The 16,219-nt window shown below is 26.8% G+C and overlaps 1 protein-coding gene across 1 annotated transcript; it reads left to right on the forward strand.

Moving 5' to 3' along the window:
• The first annotated feature begins 3,772 nt into the window (after window positions 1-3,772).
• Window positions 3,773-4,525, forward strand: LOC137619845 (uncharacterized). The gene is made up of 2 exons (XM_068350136.1): window positions 3,773-4,298; window positions 4,335-4,525. Exons 1-2 carry the CDS (start codon window positions 3,773-3,775, stop codon window positions 4,523-4,525), a joined length of 717 nt encoding a protein of 238 aa, XP_068206237.1.
• The last annotated feature ends 11,694 nt before the right edge of the window (window positions 4,526-16,219 follow it).

The raw sequence follows: 16,219 nt of genomic DNA on the forward strand, positions 1-16,219 counted from the left end.
AAGAAAATTTAGCCGATTTGTTTCCAAAAACAGTATATTTTTCATCTGTATTTATGAAAATGGGCGATTATTTATTTTTAGATATTTATATTTGTCCACCAAATAGAAAAAAACGAAGAAGTATATACAGAGGATGTAAATAATAGCCAAAAATATTTTATCGTTAAAAGTTTACCAAAAGAAAATAGTAATGAACCCTGTGAATTTTTCAAGTATTTTTTAATTCCGTCTTGTTCATTGAAAAATATTTTGGAGGAAAACAAGTTTTTATTCAAAGAGAATTTTTATTTAAATGAAAATGCAATAAGAATAGAAAAACAACAATGCGTACAATAATTACTAGAGTGGCCTTATCACCACCAAATTACAACACAAAACATAATATACATACATTAGATATAAAATGTTATAGATATGCTTTGTATATTAAATTTATGATTACCCACCAAAATATAATACAAAACATAATATAGATTATATCATCTAAACTAATATGTATATAAAATGTTATATATAGCATATCTATCATTTTCCTTCGTGTCTAAGCATATATTTCATTTGATTTTGTTCTAATTTCTATATATTATTTCATAATATTCAAGTTTACATATATAAACATATATTTTCTTTTGTTTTTAGTTATTGTTACGATGGATGACGTACAGAATCCCATTAAAGTTAATTTATTCAAAAAAATTGATGATTTTTTGTGTGATCTTGAAAGTTTACTTTGTGATGAAATTCCAAGCGATAAATATATATTATTCTTTTATTTTAAAATTAGGAATACTATTTGTAAAAACCGCCGTAGAATACCAATCGATAGTATATATATAGTTTATGGTTTAAACACTCAAAAACTATTTAAATTGGTGTTAAATCCAGATGGTAATTGTGAATGTTCTCGTATAATCAGATCATACAATGATTTCTTAGAAGAATACTAGGGTATATATTATGTAATTGTATTGGAAAAGGAAAAAAAAACATAAATTTTCTATTTATCACGAAGAAAGTTTAGCCGATTGGTTTCCAAAAACAGTATATTTTCATCTTTATTCACGAGAAGTAGAACAATATCGCCTTGTAAATTAGAATAGCACAAAATTCAGATAGTTACGGAATATTGATCATGACGATTTAGAAATTAAACAATTTGCAGACCCGAAAATGGGTGATTATTTATTTTTAGATATTCATTTTCGTCGACCAGATAGGAAATATATTATAGAGGAAAACGTAGAAGTATATACAGAGGATGTAAATAATAGCCATAAATATTTTGTCGTTAGAGTTTCCCAAAAGAAAATAGTAATTAACCCCGTAAATTTTTCAAGTATTATTTAATTCCATCTTGTCCGTGGAAAAGTATGTTGGAGGAAAACGAGTTTTATTTTAAAGAGAATTTTTATTTAAATGAAAATGTAATAGGAATAAAAAAAACAACAACGGGTACAATTATTACCAGAAGTCAGCATAAACCCGATTTAATGCTTGCTAAATTGTATGATTACCCTAGTCAAGAAAAACCAAATACTAGAATATTAAATTTTAGAAGTAAAGAGAAGGACGACATTCTCCGTTTCAAGAATTATGGTGGAAAAGAAATAGAAAACAGAAAAAATCTTATCCAAGAACCACTAAAAAATAATAAAACAAGACACCAAGTGACAATAAACCACAACTTAAAAATTTGAAATATTTTACCAGTTACGAGAAAAGCACAAATTTTTTTTTATTTATTCGTTACTTATTCCCATTCTCTGAAAGAGAATGAGATGTCTGACATAACATTGATTACAATTCTAATCACTATACTGAATTTTTTTTCTTAGATATTCAATTTTCTTAAATGTATATATTTCATTTGATTTTGTTCTAATTTCTATATATCATTTTATAATATAAGTTTATATAAATATATATATATATATATATATATATATATATATATATATATATATATATATATATATATATATATATATATATATATATATATATATATATATATATATATATATATATATATATATATATATATATATATATATATATATTCTTTTGTTTTCAGTTATTGTTACGATGGACGACATACAGAATCCCATTAAAGATAATTTATTCAAAAAAATTGATGATTTTTTGAATGATCTTGAAATTTTACTTTGTGATGACATTCCAAACGATAAATATATAATATTCTATCATTTTAAAGTTATGACTACTGTTTGTAAAAGCGACCGTAGAATACCAATCGATAGTATATATATATTTTATGGTTTAAACAAACAAAAACTATTTACATTGGTGTTGAATCCAGATGGTAATTGTGAATGTTCGCGTATAACCAGATCATACAATGATTTCTTAGAAGAATACCAGGATACAGATTATGTAATTGTATTGGAAAAGGAAAAAAAAAATAAACCAATTACTAATCATAGAGAAAATTTAACCGATTGGTTTCCAAAAACAGTATATTTTCATCTTTATTCACGAGAAGAAGAACCATATCGCCTTGTAAATGAGAATAGCGCCAAATTCAGATATTCATGGAATATTGATCATGACAATTTAAAAAAAAAAAACAATTTGCTGACCTGAAAATGGGCAATTATTTATTTTCAGATATTTATTTTTGTTGACCAGATAGAAAATATAATATAGAGGAAAACGTAGAAGTATATACAGAGGGTGTAAATAATAGCGATGAATATTTTATTGTTAGAAGTTTCCCAAAAGAAAATAGTAATAAACCCCGTGAATTTTTCAAGTATTATTTAATTCCAACTTGTCCGTGGAAAAGTATTTGAATGAAAACGAGTCTTTTTTTTAAAGATAATTTATATTTAAATGAAAATGTAATAAAAATAAAAAAAACAACAACGGGTACAATTATTACCAGAGGTCATCATAAACCCGATTTAATACTTGCTAAATTGTATGATTACCCTAGTCACGAAAAACAAAATACTAGAACGTTTGGGTTTACAAGTAAAGAGATTCACGATTATTTTAATAGCTAATAAGAGAGGATAAACAAACAAAATAATAATAGTAATAATCATTTAAAAATATTCATTTGGGCCTAATCATTATAATTACTATCAACACCATGAACCTTTTTATGGTTTAATTTCAAAGTAAACGCGAATTATGAATTTTTCAAAATAATAATAATAATATATAGGCAGATTTTAATTTTGTAATCTCATCATATATATATATATATATATATATATATATATATATATATATATATATATATATATATATATATATATATATATATATATATATATATATATATATATATATATATATAAATTTACAATTTGAAAAAAAAGCGTGACACAAATGTTGTTATTCCATAGAGTTAATAAAATCCTAAATAGGAATTTTATTAACTTTTGTAGTAAAGTTAATAAAATTATACTCAAAAGTTCATAAAATTGTAGTTTTTTGGTGATTTGAGTTTTGTCACGGTTTTTTTCAAGTGAAAAAAAAAAAATTTGGCGCTTCTTTATTTTTTACTAATTTGATTAACTGAAATACACAATTGGTGGTTGACAGACATTAAATTATAAATATTTTTTGGTGGCAAAAATATATATATTTTTTTTATTAAACAGGTTAATGTAACCTACTTGATGGGGAAGCACACAATATATTAAACAATAAAAGGACAAGGGTGCGCCAACAGAGCTCATTTTATAATGAAAAGAACAAACGTAAAGAGCTCTGTGGATAAGGGGCCATCGTCCTCAAAAAAATGAAGTACAATCTTCCTATGCCTGGACGATTTTTAGAGGAAAATTATTATTCTTCACTACCCACTGCGGCAAAAGAATTTTACGATCCACTTTTATATTATGATGAATACCTTTTTTTACGTTGTGAAAAAAATGGAGACCACAAAACTATACCCCCCACTTTAGTGAAAAAAACAATAACAAGTGGAAAGGAGGAAAAATATGAAGACAATGATGATGATAAAGAAGATGGTGGTAAAGATAATAATTTTCTGCGGATATTAGGAACAGAGGACATTGATGACGACGACGACGAAGAAGAAGAAGAAGAAGAAGAAAGGAAATCAAATGATAAGGTGGATATCGATGACGACGACGGCGACGAAGAAGAAGAAAAAGAAGAAAAAGAAGAAAAAGACGATGACGAATTTCTAATAAAAAAAAATGGAGATCACAAAACTATAGCCCCCATTTTAGTGAAAAAAATTATAACAAGTGAAAAGGAGGAAAAATATGAAGACAATGATGATGATAAAGAAGATGGTGGTAAAGATAATAATTTTCTGCCGATATTATGAACAGAGGACATTGACGACGACGACGACAACGAAGAAGAAGAAGAAGAAGAAAGGAAATCAAATGATAAGGCGGATATCGACGACGACGACGAAGAAGAAGAAGAAGAAGAAGAAGAAAAAGACGATGACGATTTTCTAATAAGAAAAAAAAGATCACAAAACTATAGCCCCCATTTAAGTGAAAAAAAACAATAACAAGTGAAAAGGAGGAAAAATATGAAGACAATGATGATGATAAAGAAGATGGTGGTAAAGATAATAATTTTGTGCCGATATTAGGAATCTCGTTGACCCCAGAGGATAACGATGAAAAAGAAGAAACAATAAATATGCACGAGAAGTTTCTAAAAATGAAACACCTTTTTTTCGATATATTTAATTTCACCTCAAAAAGGTGTTTTATCAGACATGAATGTAATTTAAATATCGAGATAAACAATCTCGAAGATTATGTAAAGAAAAATAAAAAGAAGGATATTGTTCTTGCCTCACAAATAAGAGACGCGAATAGAGAACATAAATTTTTGGTAAGCATCACAACTAAAAATTTTCCAAGGAAAATTTGTGATGCCATCTTTATAATTGTTGACTCTAAACAAAGTATCAACAAAATTATACCAGAAATGAAAAAGCTGTTAAGTAGAGGATATAAAAACATCCTTAAGCATAAAATACCACACACATCATTTTTATAAGATAATTAACTTTCTGTTGAGTTATCTTTTAACAGCTTGTAATATGTCAGATGTAAACTGTAAAATATTTGTATTTTACAGTTTCCATAATAATGATGAATTAAATTACCTAAGGTCATATTTCAACCAACGAAATATGAACCATGGGAAATTTTTCTCGATAAAATTGCTCTGGTCAAAAGATTTGACGATGAAATGAAATCGTTTGGTGGCAACAAGTACACGCATATACTTAAAAAACAAAAATGTTATCCGATCGCCAGAAAATTTCCAGATATTCAAAAAAAATTCAACTCTGTTATTATCAATGATAAAGTTAAAAACTCTATCAGTCAGGAATTTAAAAAAATATTTCAAAGTTGTTTGTAATATTCAACAATTGTATAACACAAATGAATACTGATGTTATAAAAAAAACAACCAATTGATGAGTTGATGATTGTAATATCTGAAAGCAACATTGAAATTTCTGTATTGCTTTCAAATGACATAAAGAATATCATTATATTAAACAACAATCATCTATGTGATATATTAAATTATGATGTCATTGGCAGGTGTATATTGTGTTGTTTAAAATCCACTATGCCCGCAATAAAAAAAATTATAAAGGCAAAAGATACTTACTCTCTTGAAATTGAGGTAAAGTATATTGAAAAAAAAAAAACATTTGATGAAGAGGAGACAATTAATTCCATTTTATCTAATACTTTTGAAAAAAATGGCCTTTGTTGTAGACGCAAAAGTATAGAAGGTATTACAATTGTAAATGTACATCGTATAATAAAATAAAGTTATATCTTATATTCTATATTTGAAATATTTTACCTCGATTTTTCTTATATCAAGTAATGAATCATTAATGGTATTATTATTATAATTTTTCTAGCAGGCTCGTGGTATATCTAAATTTTTTAATAATATATACTTAACAATCCATTAAATAATAATAATTTTGATGAAACTCCTGCCAAAGAAAAAGTGTGGATACGACTATAAATGGGTGTCTTTGGATATATATAAATATATATATATATATATATATATATATATATATATATATATATATATATATATATATATATATATATATATATATATATATATATATATATATATATATATATATATATATATATATATATATATATATATATATATATATATATATATATATATATATATATATATATATATATATATAGAATCTCAACATTTAAATGAATTTTGTTTTTATATGGTTAAATAAAATAACACGATTGTTTAAATTTACAAAATCTATTAGGCCTATATGTATTTACAATGATGGTTATTACATACGGCAACGTCATTGGAAAATTTGGTAATTGATTAACAAATAACATATATATACATATATAATTTTACATTTGTAAATAAATTTAAATCTCATATTCTTAAATTATTCCTCATTTTCGTTGTATAGTTATATAATTTTATGTAAAGTTAATTGGAGAAAGAAAGAGAGAGAGAGAAAGAGAGAGAGAGAGAGAGAGAGAGAGAGAGAGAGAGAGAGAGAGAGAGAGAGAGAGAGAGAGAGAGGGATAAAATTCTCGCCCTTCATTCTGGTTTCATATCACGCGATAAGTGCTTTAAATATAAAACTTTCCTTATTTTCATTTCATTATGACCGTTTCAAGTGAGAGAGGTTTAGCATTTTTATGTGATTATTATACTCATGGACATTCAGCAACACAAATAATAGAAAAATCAAGGAAAAAATTTAATGACGATATAATAATGAGGAGTATGATAAAAGAACTTACATTTTTTATGATTCTATACATTTTATGAAAATAAACCACACAAAAAACTATCGTTATTTTCTTGAAATGGTACATTCACAATTACCATCAATAAAAAGAGAAAAAACAAATGAGTCCACATATTTACAATTATCAAACACAAATAAAGAAGAAACAGAATGGCCCCGTACAACTTATACAACAAAAACAGATAGTTTATCTATCAATAAAAAAAAAAAAAAAAAAAAAAAAAAAAAAAAAAAAAAAAAAAAAAAAAAAAAAAAAAAAAAAATTCAATCTATGTCGTTCCTGCCACAAAACCAATATATTTGTCCTCAGAAGAGACATAACCGTGTAACGATTGCAAGACAAATACTTTCTGATATAGATATAAACCCATCTTTCACCGAGGAAATTATTACAGGGGACGAAATATGGATAAAAATTTATGATGCAACCGAAAAAAAAAATACAAAAACCTCATGTTAACTGTATTTTTTGATTACAAAGGGATCATTTACCACGAATATGCTCCACTGAATCAAACTTTAACAAAAGAATACTATTTGGGAGTTCTTCAGCAATTGATTGAGGCCATAGAAATCAATCGACCAGATTTGTGGAAAACTAAAACAATGCGATTTCATCACGATAATGCTGCTTCTCATACATGCAATTTAATAAATAATTTTCTAAACACCCATTTAAAATATAATGTGCCACATTCATCTTATAGTTCTGATTTGGCTCCTTGCAATTTTTGGCTTTTTTCCGATAATCAAAAAGGCAATCTCTCAAGAAGATAAAAAAACTTTAGATGAAAATAAAGCCAAAAAAATAATAGATAAGATATTATCGGAAATTCCAGAAAAAGAGTTTAAAATGTGTAAGCTCGAAAAATATAAAAAGGTTTTAAAATTGTGCGTTGAATCTGGTGGAAAAAAAAATATCTTTCAACGCCCCAGCATACGCTTATTGTAAAATAGATAAATAAATGTATGTAAAATTATATTGCCCCAAACATTTTATCATGTATAATATTTATCCTCCCCAAACACTTTATCATAATATTTATCCGCCATTAAATCATCAGATAAAAGTTTGATTACCCGAACTACAAATTTGTTCATATCATCATTAGCTAAATTTAGTGATAATATATTCCTTTTTTTTAAATTATATATACTTGGGCTATCTGGGAATAATAATTCATTATAATATTTATCTGTTTCTTTTAGATAATTTATATCAATATTTTCCTCGCCCTTACGAGCTCTGTGTTTTATTCTTTCATTCAATATTACATCAAAATTTAGTCCGTGTAAGTAAATAATTAGATCTTGGTTAAACAATAACATTTTTGATGCAATATTTTTATATAAATCATAGAAATCTTTCCTTAATAGATTCTTATCGGCGTGCATTTTACTAAAAACTTCAATACCACTTAAAATAGATCTTTCTCCAATGATTATATGTGGTCCTTTCTCGGTCCTTTCATTTTGAATTATATCATAAAAGATATTAATTATATTTTTCATATATGTAAAATTAATACCCGTCTGAAATATTTCTGAGAGTTCCTATTTATTTTTGTAATATTTTTCTAGGTTGTTTTTTTTTTGCTTTATCATTAGACCATTCATCAGTTGGTTCTTGTAAAAACGTCCCACGCACATTTTTCTTGTTTAGTTGCGATTTAAACCTTTCTAATAAAGTAGATTTGCCGATACCAATATTTCCCTCGATTACTATGTATATTATTTTTTGGTTTCTTATTTTATCTAAGATGTCTATGAATTGATCTTCCATCCTAAATAGTATTACAAATAAAAACTGGTATAAGTTATTATATACTATACATAAAATATCTTTATAATAATAACAGTAATTATGACTAACCATAAAAAATATAGATTATGACGTATAAATAATATTGGTGGCGCGCATGAAATATTATCCATATAATTACTGTTTTCCTTTATATTACCTATTTTTTTTGGTCTTTAGTTATTTTTATGTGAATTATAAACAAATAATTTATTGTAAATAATATAAAAATGCATTAAATAAAATAAATAGATAAAATGTTCTTGTAACTAATTTAATCACAACAATTATCTTTGTCGTTGTCCGACAAAAAAAATTATGGAAATTAATGTTTACTGGTGGTTGTGTACCAAACAACGCAAAGTAAGATGAGGCATTTAGCGTACGACTATAACTAATATTCTAATTAAACATTATATAATCTAAAGCACTAGAAATGTGCATCGTATCATTTTCATTACAAGAAATTTATTTTTCTATGGCTCGTTTAATTTCTCCGTTGGCTCTTTCTACTGATCTTTGACTTTGGGGATGATAGGGTCTGCCTTTTATTCTTTTAACTTCGGGCCACACCCTTTCTAAATATTCATTAACTGTTTTATTTACAAATTCGCCTCCATTGTCCGTTTGTAAGATTTTGGGGGACCCTAATATACCAAATATACTCCTCAATGCATCGATTATAGATTGAGCCTTTTTATTTTTTAAACTCTTTAGTACACAAAATTTAGTTTTATTATCTTGATAGTTTAGAACATATCTACAGCTAGTATCTTTTATCTTATTATCATTTAAAAGTTTTTGGATATCTATCAAATCTACTTGCCCCCTTACACCAAATTCTGAAGATATAATTGGTTTTATATTTGTTTTTTGGTTTTTTTTATTCTGCTTTTCTTTTTTAATATTTTTACAAGTTGAACAGAAATTAGAAATATATATTTTTACATGGATATATTTAATATTTGCAGCATAGTTTTTACAAGCTTTAAAGGTTTACTTAATTCCTCCGTGTAAAGAATTTATGTGTGCTTTCTTAATCGTGTCATAAATTTCTTCAAAAGATATATACGGAATTATTCTTTCGTCGTTCTCTTTATTTTGGTCAATTATTACCCAATTTCCTTCATATTTTTTCAAACAAAAATGACGTTTGACATAATGATATAATATCTTATCTTTTTTTATTATCGATAGAATTGGGGGAATTTGAAAGTAACTATATATTTAAGAATCTTTTTTTTTTATCAAAGTCTTTCCTTGTGCCGTTTAAATGTTGTTGGTTTTCATTAATCATCTCACTAAATTTCATTTCTTGAGACATTTCATTGGTTGGGGAATAATTCATATTTACTCGAAATTCTTTCACTAATCCCCCCATTCCTCCCCCTCCTTCTCTATTTATTGTTTTATATATACTATAGGCAAATAAAAAAAAACCATAACCCATAACATATCCGAAGAATCATAGTATAACTTACAGGTTAAAAAATTTCTTTGTATGTTATAATAATAATAATAATAATAATAATAATAATAATAATAATAATAATAATAATAATAATAATAATAATAATATCTATGATTAAAGAAGCACAAAAGAACGCATTTGTTATAAAAAACATAAAATCGTTTTGCAGAACAATTTTATATTCATTTCATGAATGAATTATCATAATATGAGCCCAATACAATTTCAATCACTTTTTTTTTGGTCTAAAAAGACCAATGAAATGTTTGATTGAACATTACTAAAGAGCCTTCGCCGTCGTAGGACCAACTTACCCTACCGAAATGAACAAAGAAAACCAGACTTCACCAACAACAAGCCCCATCAACCTGGGCACAGAAGAAACACAAGCATTGATTCAAACGCACCAAGATATTAACAATTTGTTAAAACAAATCCGAGAGAATAATAATTTTACCGACTACACCGAAGAAGATATTGAACTGCCTTATTGTCCTTAGGCGACAAAAAAAACCATCAATAATTATCAAAGACAATTTTGAAAATACAATGGATATATTTCGGGCAAAACAAAGGGACCATTTTTCTACTATTCATAGAATGTGTAATATGCTCTTTCTAGCAACAACTTTTTCCCAACCAGAAGATTTATCAGAGGAAGAACAAGAACGTATGGTCAATGAATTCCTTGATGCTAAAAAATATATAAAATTTTTTTTGGAATGTTGTTCTGTTGATATTTATAAAGTAGATGTTCCCAATAGATTATCCCCCAAATTCACAGATTGGCCATATAACAATAAAGGTAAATCTTCGGCAAATTATATACAAGAATCACGATATTGGATAAGGCTTATGCTTGATGGTAAAAAATACCCGCCCAACACTTGTTTAGATGCTTCAAAAAGTTTACACGTGTTTATATATCGTTCAAATGAAGCTTACATATATACTAGCTATAACATCGAAACTAAACGTTATAGGGTTGGTATTGTGTATAATAATGGTTGCCTGTTATATTTATGAAATTTTACGGAGCCTTATATGTTGGCTTTATATAAATTTGTAACCAATGTTTGATAAACAAAATACCTTTTCTCTTTATATATATATATATATATATATATATATATATATATATATATATATATATATATATATATATATATATATATATATATATATATATATATATATATATATATGTATATATATATATATATATATATATATATATATATATATATATATATATATATATATATATATATATATATATATATATATATATATATATATATATACCCAAGCCTTCGTTTTATTCGTGTGTAGAAATTTATTAGTTGGATTATTTTTGTAAAATAATAATAATAATAATAATAATAATAATTGCAAATAATTTTGTAAATTGAATGGTGGGTGTAGAAATTATTTTGTTTTTTGAATAATATTGAATATTTTGGGGGGTTTATATTTTGTATTGTTTTAACTCGATTATATTGAAAATATTTAAATGCCACTAATAATGGCATGAAGACTGTAAATTTTAAACGATCAATCCTGGCATCTCGAGTTACATACCTATTCATATATTTTTCCTTCGTATTCTGGGATATCTCCCCCAAAAAACCAAATTTATTAAAAATGTAATCAGGTGAAATTACATTATTACTGTTTAATTCTATTTTTTCTGGTTCTAAATGCATATCATTCACAACCAATACCGAATATTCTGCTTGATAGAGCTTATTATCTAATCCAATCCACTTTTCGTAAACACAAAAATCATCGTTGTCTAACCACTCATTAAACTTCTCTGTTTGAATATTTGATAAATAATACTTTCCTTCTTCTGTAAATTCTCTTATTTTTTAAACTTTTTGTTCTTTTGATCAATAACCGATGTGTGTCCTTGTGGTAAGCTATATTGTCCCTCGCCAATACTCCCATAGGGGAAAGATGAAAGCAACACATTATGGCTCTCGTTAGTATTCATAAATGCAGTAGATTTTATTTTGTTATCATTACTATTTTCATTCTTTAAAAGAATAGAAATAGCTGCGTAAGATGGTGAAACGCACACCAAAGTTTTATATGGATTTGTAGATTCAATACACATAATACCTTAAGATGTTGTTTCTTTGTTTGGCGATTTATTATTGTTTTTGTTATTATTAATATTATACATTTTTTTCTTATATCTTTGTTGTACTTGTGTGTATAGAGTATATAATAAATGTTTATAAAAGTGTATTTGACTTGTTTATATATATTCCTTTTATATAATGAAAGAAAAAATCATCCATTTTTGTTATAGTTCTATATCTATCTTGTGTTTTAAACCCATATTTAATTCAAATTAAATTTTATGACAAAAAGAAAAAAAAAATACACCGCCATATTATTTATACGCACAACTCAAGGAGTTATTTCTAATGCTGGTATTAGTTGATACAATTGATCAATGAATTCTTTAAAAATTTTAAATTCTGTTTGGATGGCATTTTCAGTTTCACGAACATTGTTTGATAACACGGAAGATTCAATGGCTTCGGCTAAAATCTTTGGAATTGTTTTTATTAGGTGACAACACCCATAATTATGTACTAGTGTGGAAATCCGACAATTCAAATTTTTTTTTTACAAAAACCATACATGGTATTGCAAAAAAAAAAAAAAATTCATCATTTAATGGTTCTTTTTCATTTAGGTTTAATTTATTTTTTCCTTATTATTTATTCTTATTTAAACCAATTTTATCAAATACCTTATTTCACCTAACCAGCGTTAATTGTTGAAATCTACCAGTAGTAAAAATCCACAAAGCCGTAGCAAAAGCACTATGAAAGAAATCTAACAAGACACAAAGAGAATTATAATTTAGCATAGAAGTAACTTGTGTTTGATTATTATTATTATTATTATTAGGAAAATATGAAAGAATGTTTTCATCACTATTATTAAAAGATAGGGGATGGGAGAATGTTCCACTTAATATTTTAGCATTATTATTTTGTGGGGAAAATATATGAGTAAATAAGTTACAACTGATAATTTTCATGTGTCCCTCTTTTATTAGTTCAATTATTATTCTATCGGGGTGTATAAAATAGGGTATTTATTTTACATTAACATATACTGATATGATTTCATATAATAATCTCATATACATATCATTGTGTTTTTGTTTGCGTTTATGCAGTTCTTTGTTTTTTTGTTCACTATCTCTATTCAAAAATACGCCCAAGGTTAAATATAATTGGTCGTCATAAATATTTTTTAAAAATTCTATACAGTATCCATCATATGATCGTACAATTAACGTTGGAAAACACACAATTTCAGAAAAGTGTTCTCTAAATTCTGGCGTGAAATTTAATATTTCAGAAATAGATTTTCCATCTTCATGTTGAATATATATTAGATGAGGAGTTGAATAAATAAAGGCCAATAATTAATTTTTTTTTTTTTTTATTAATAAACAGGGAATCTTTTACATTGCCAATAAAATCTAAGGTATTTAAGGTTGTATGGTAAGGATACAATCTTAATATATTACTCTTGCCATTTATTTTCATACATCGAAAATTATCATCATTAACTGGATTTATAAAATTGGGCAACCTGCACGTTAAAGATAAGATTTCTATGCGATATTGTTCGTCTTGAAAATTTGGAGAATTATTCATTTATCAATTTTTTATTTTTTGTAAGTATTTTTAAATTTTTATAGATGCTGTAATCAAATTACTTAAATTCTCAGCAAGTTTGGTTTCATTGTGATCACTGTGATCAATGGGTATTTCTTTGGCATGGTTACGTTTCAGTTCAATTTCAAAAACTCGTCTAAATAAAGCCAAGTTAAGGTAATTAATTTCATTCAAAAAACAAACGGGCATAAATTCATCTTTCCTTAAAATTATTTTATTTTCGGAAAAGCGACTTTCTTTAGTTAAAAGTTCATGACATAATGTAAGTTGTTTATTTTCTTGGTTATATCCCATAATAAACTGTCTTGCTAGTAATTGTAATGTGTCTACTATTTTTCAGTGTCTTATATCTTGTAACAGGTTATAATTCTTTATATCATGAATAATTATATCCATATTCTTTTTTTTAATATTTTCATTACCCATTTAGCATTACCGTGATTACCAAATATATATACATGCTTGATATTGTATTTACCCATAACGTGGGATAATTCCCCCCGACAAAAATTAGATTCGGTATTATAAATTTCATCTAAAGCATCATCAAAGGCCAAATGAGAATATTCATTATATAAAGCAAAATTTTCAGTTTCATGTCGAATCATAGTTTTCCAATCTGAAATCAGGCAAGGAAAAAGATTCAATAGATACATTAGCTGTCAACGATTTTCTAAATATTTCATGTACTCGTGACTGGCTGCCGGTATATTTTACAGTTAACTTTCTTTGTTGACACAGACTCAATGATAGGTCAGCAACTGGCTCGCATCTACATAGCCAAGCCAAAACATTGCTTTCAACATAAGCTAGTATTTTCTGGAGGAGAATTAGTAAGGAGGAATTTTCGATGGTATTTTAAAGACAATTAATATAACATCTACAGAGAGAGAGAGAGAGAGAGAGAGAGAGAGAGAGAGAGAGAGAGAGAGAGAGAGAGAGAGAGACTAGATAATGTCAAATCGTGTGAGGGTATATCAACGCCTGGGTTGATTGGACTATAATGTGCATTGCAGAAGCTATTATTTATATTACCTCATATATGGACAGTACCCTGCTTACATTCCAACCTTCCTCACTAGATGTTGCATTGTGAGAGGTATCTTATCATTAAATAGATTATCTGGAAATAGAATCGCCAGTAAAAATGTATACTTCAAAGCAACTGAACATTTTGGTTATCCAATTCCTTTGTCAAAGAAACAATACAGTGAGAGAAATTAAAGCACGGTAAAATAAAAAGCAAAAAGAATGATTATGTTAAAAGGCAAATAAAGAGTAATGGTAAAAAGCTTACATAGAAGATGACAGTAAAAATATTAATGATGATTAATGCACAGCTATACGGACTACAGTAACATAATATATTCTTTATTTTGGAACTGTTAGTACACTGAACAGACGTAATGTATAATAAATAAAGTGTCAGTACATTCAGGAGGTCAAAAACTTCATTGCAGAACGTAAGAATTAAACTCATTTAAACCTGTTGCAAAAGATAACAAGTACAGAAGTAGAGGACCTCACACATTATTTTTGGCTGGACGCTATAAGTTATATATAGCATTTGGAGATGTTGAGACCCTATATAACCAAAACAATACAGTTAAGAGGAAAAGCACGTGTGCCTATGAAAGACTCTTGGTTAAAGTTGCTTTGCAACGTAATTATTTTTTTTCTTTACATCTGTTTCACTTGATTTAGTTTTAATCTGAAATGCTTTCGAAAATTCTCACATGCTGCTTGTTGTATTTGTATTTCCATATATTTTTCACTCTTAATATCCCACAACTCCGGCAAGCGAAAATATAATAGAATACAATCCTAAAAATCTGTTTTCCCTTCATTTTTTTCCTGCCACTGTAACCACCACAGCAGCTGATGGGAATGGCAGCCCAGGGATATAAAACCCGCCAGAGATTGATCACTGGATTTCGGAGTGAGTAACTACCATTTTGTAATACTGATGGCATTTTGCTATGATACACACACTTTCATTATTATTCTCAGTATACAAAATATGATAGTAATACTACCGTCAGCTATTGAAGTATTGATGTTTTTCATGAACCTCACTATCTTCTTATGCAAACTGCAGTTATTTTCTTTTTCTTTTTTTCATAAAAGTACTTCTCAGATGGGCAAATTTTAAGTTCTATGATAACAGGGGTACGAGGTTTAGTATTCATTCGTTGATTCCAATTCGTAAAGAACTAGATCTTTCCTTTAACGGTTTGTATCAAATTCCCGAAAGCTAATATATTGTAAGTTTTCCCAAACCTTTGGGTTTAGATGAAAAGGTCAATCATCTTTCCCGGGCTCAAAAGTTTCAGAAGAAATGCTTCCTCTTCGGATGATAACATAAAACTATATTTATAAAGTTCAGCTCTAGATTCCCTTAGCAACTTTCCTTTTATTAT

This window comes from Palaemon carinicauda, chromosome 26, assembly GCF_036898095.1.
Source record: "Palaemon carinicauda isolate YSFRI2023 chromosome 26, ASM3689809v2, whole genome shotgun sequence".
NCBI classification, from domain to species: Eukaryota; Metazoa; Arthropoda; class Malacostraca; order Decapoda; family Palaemonidae; genus Palaemon; species Palaemon carinicauda.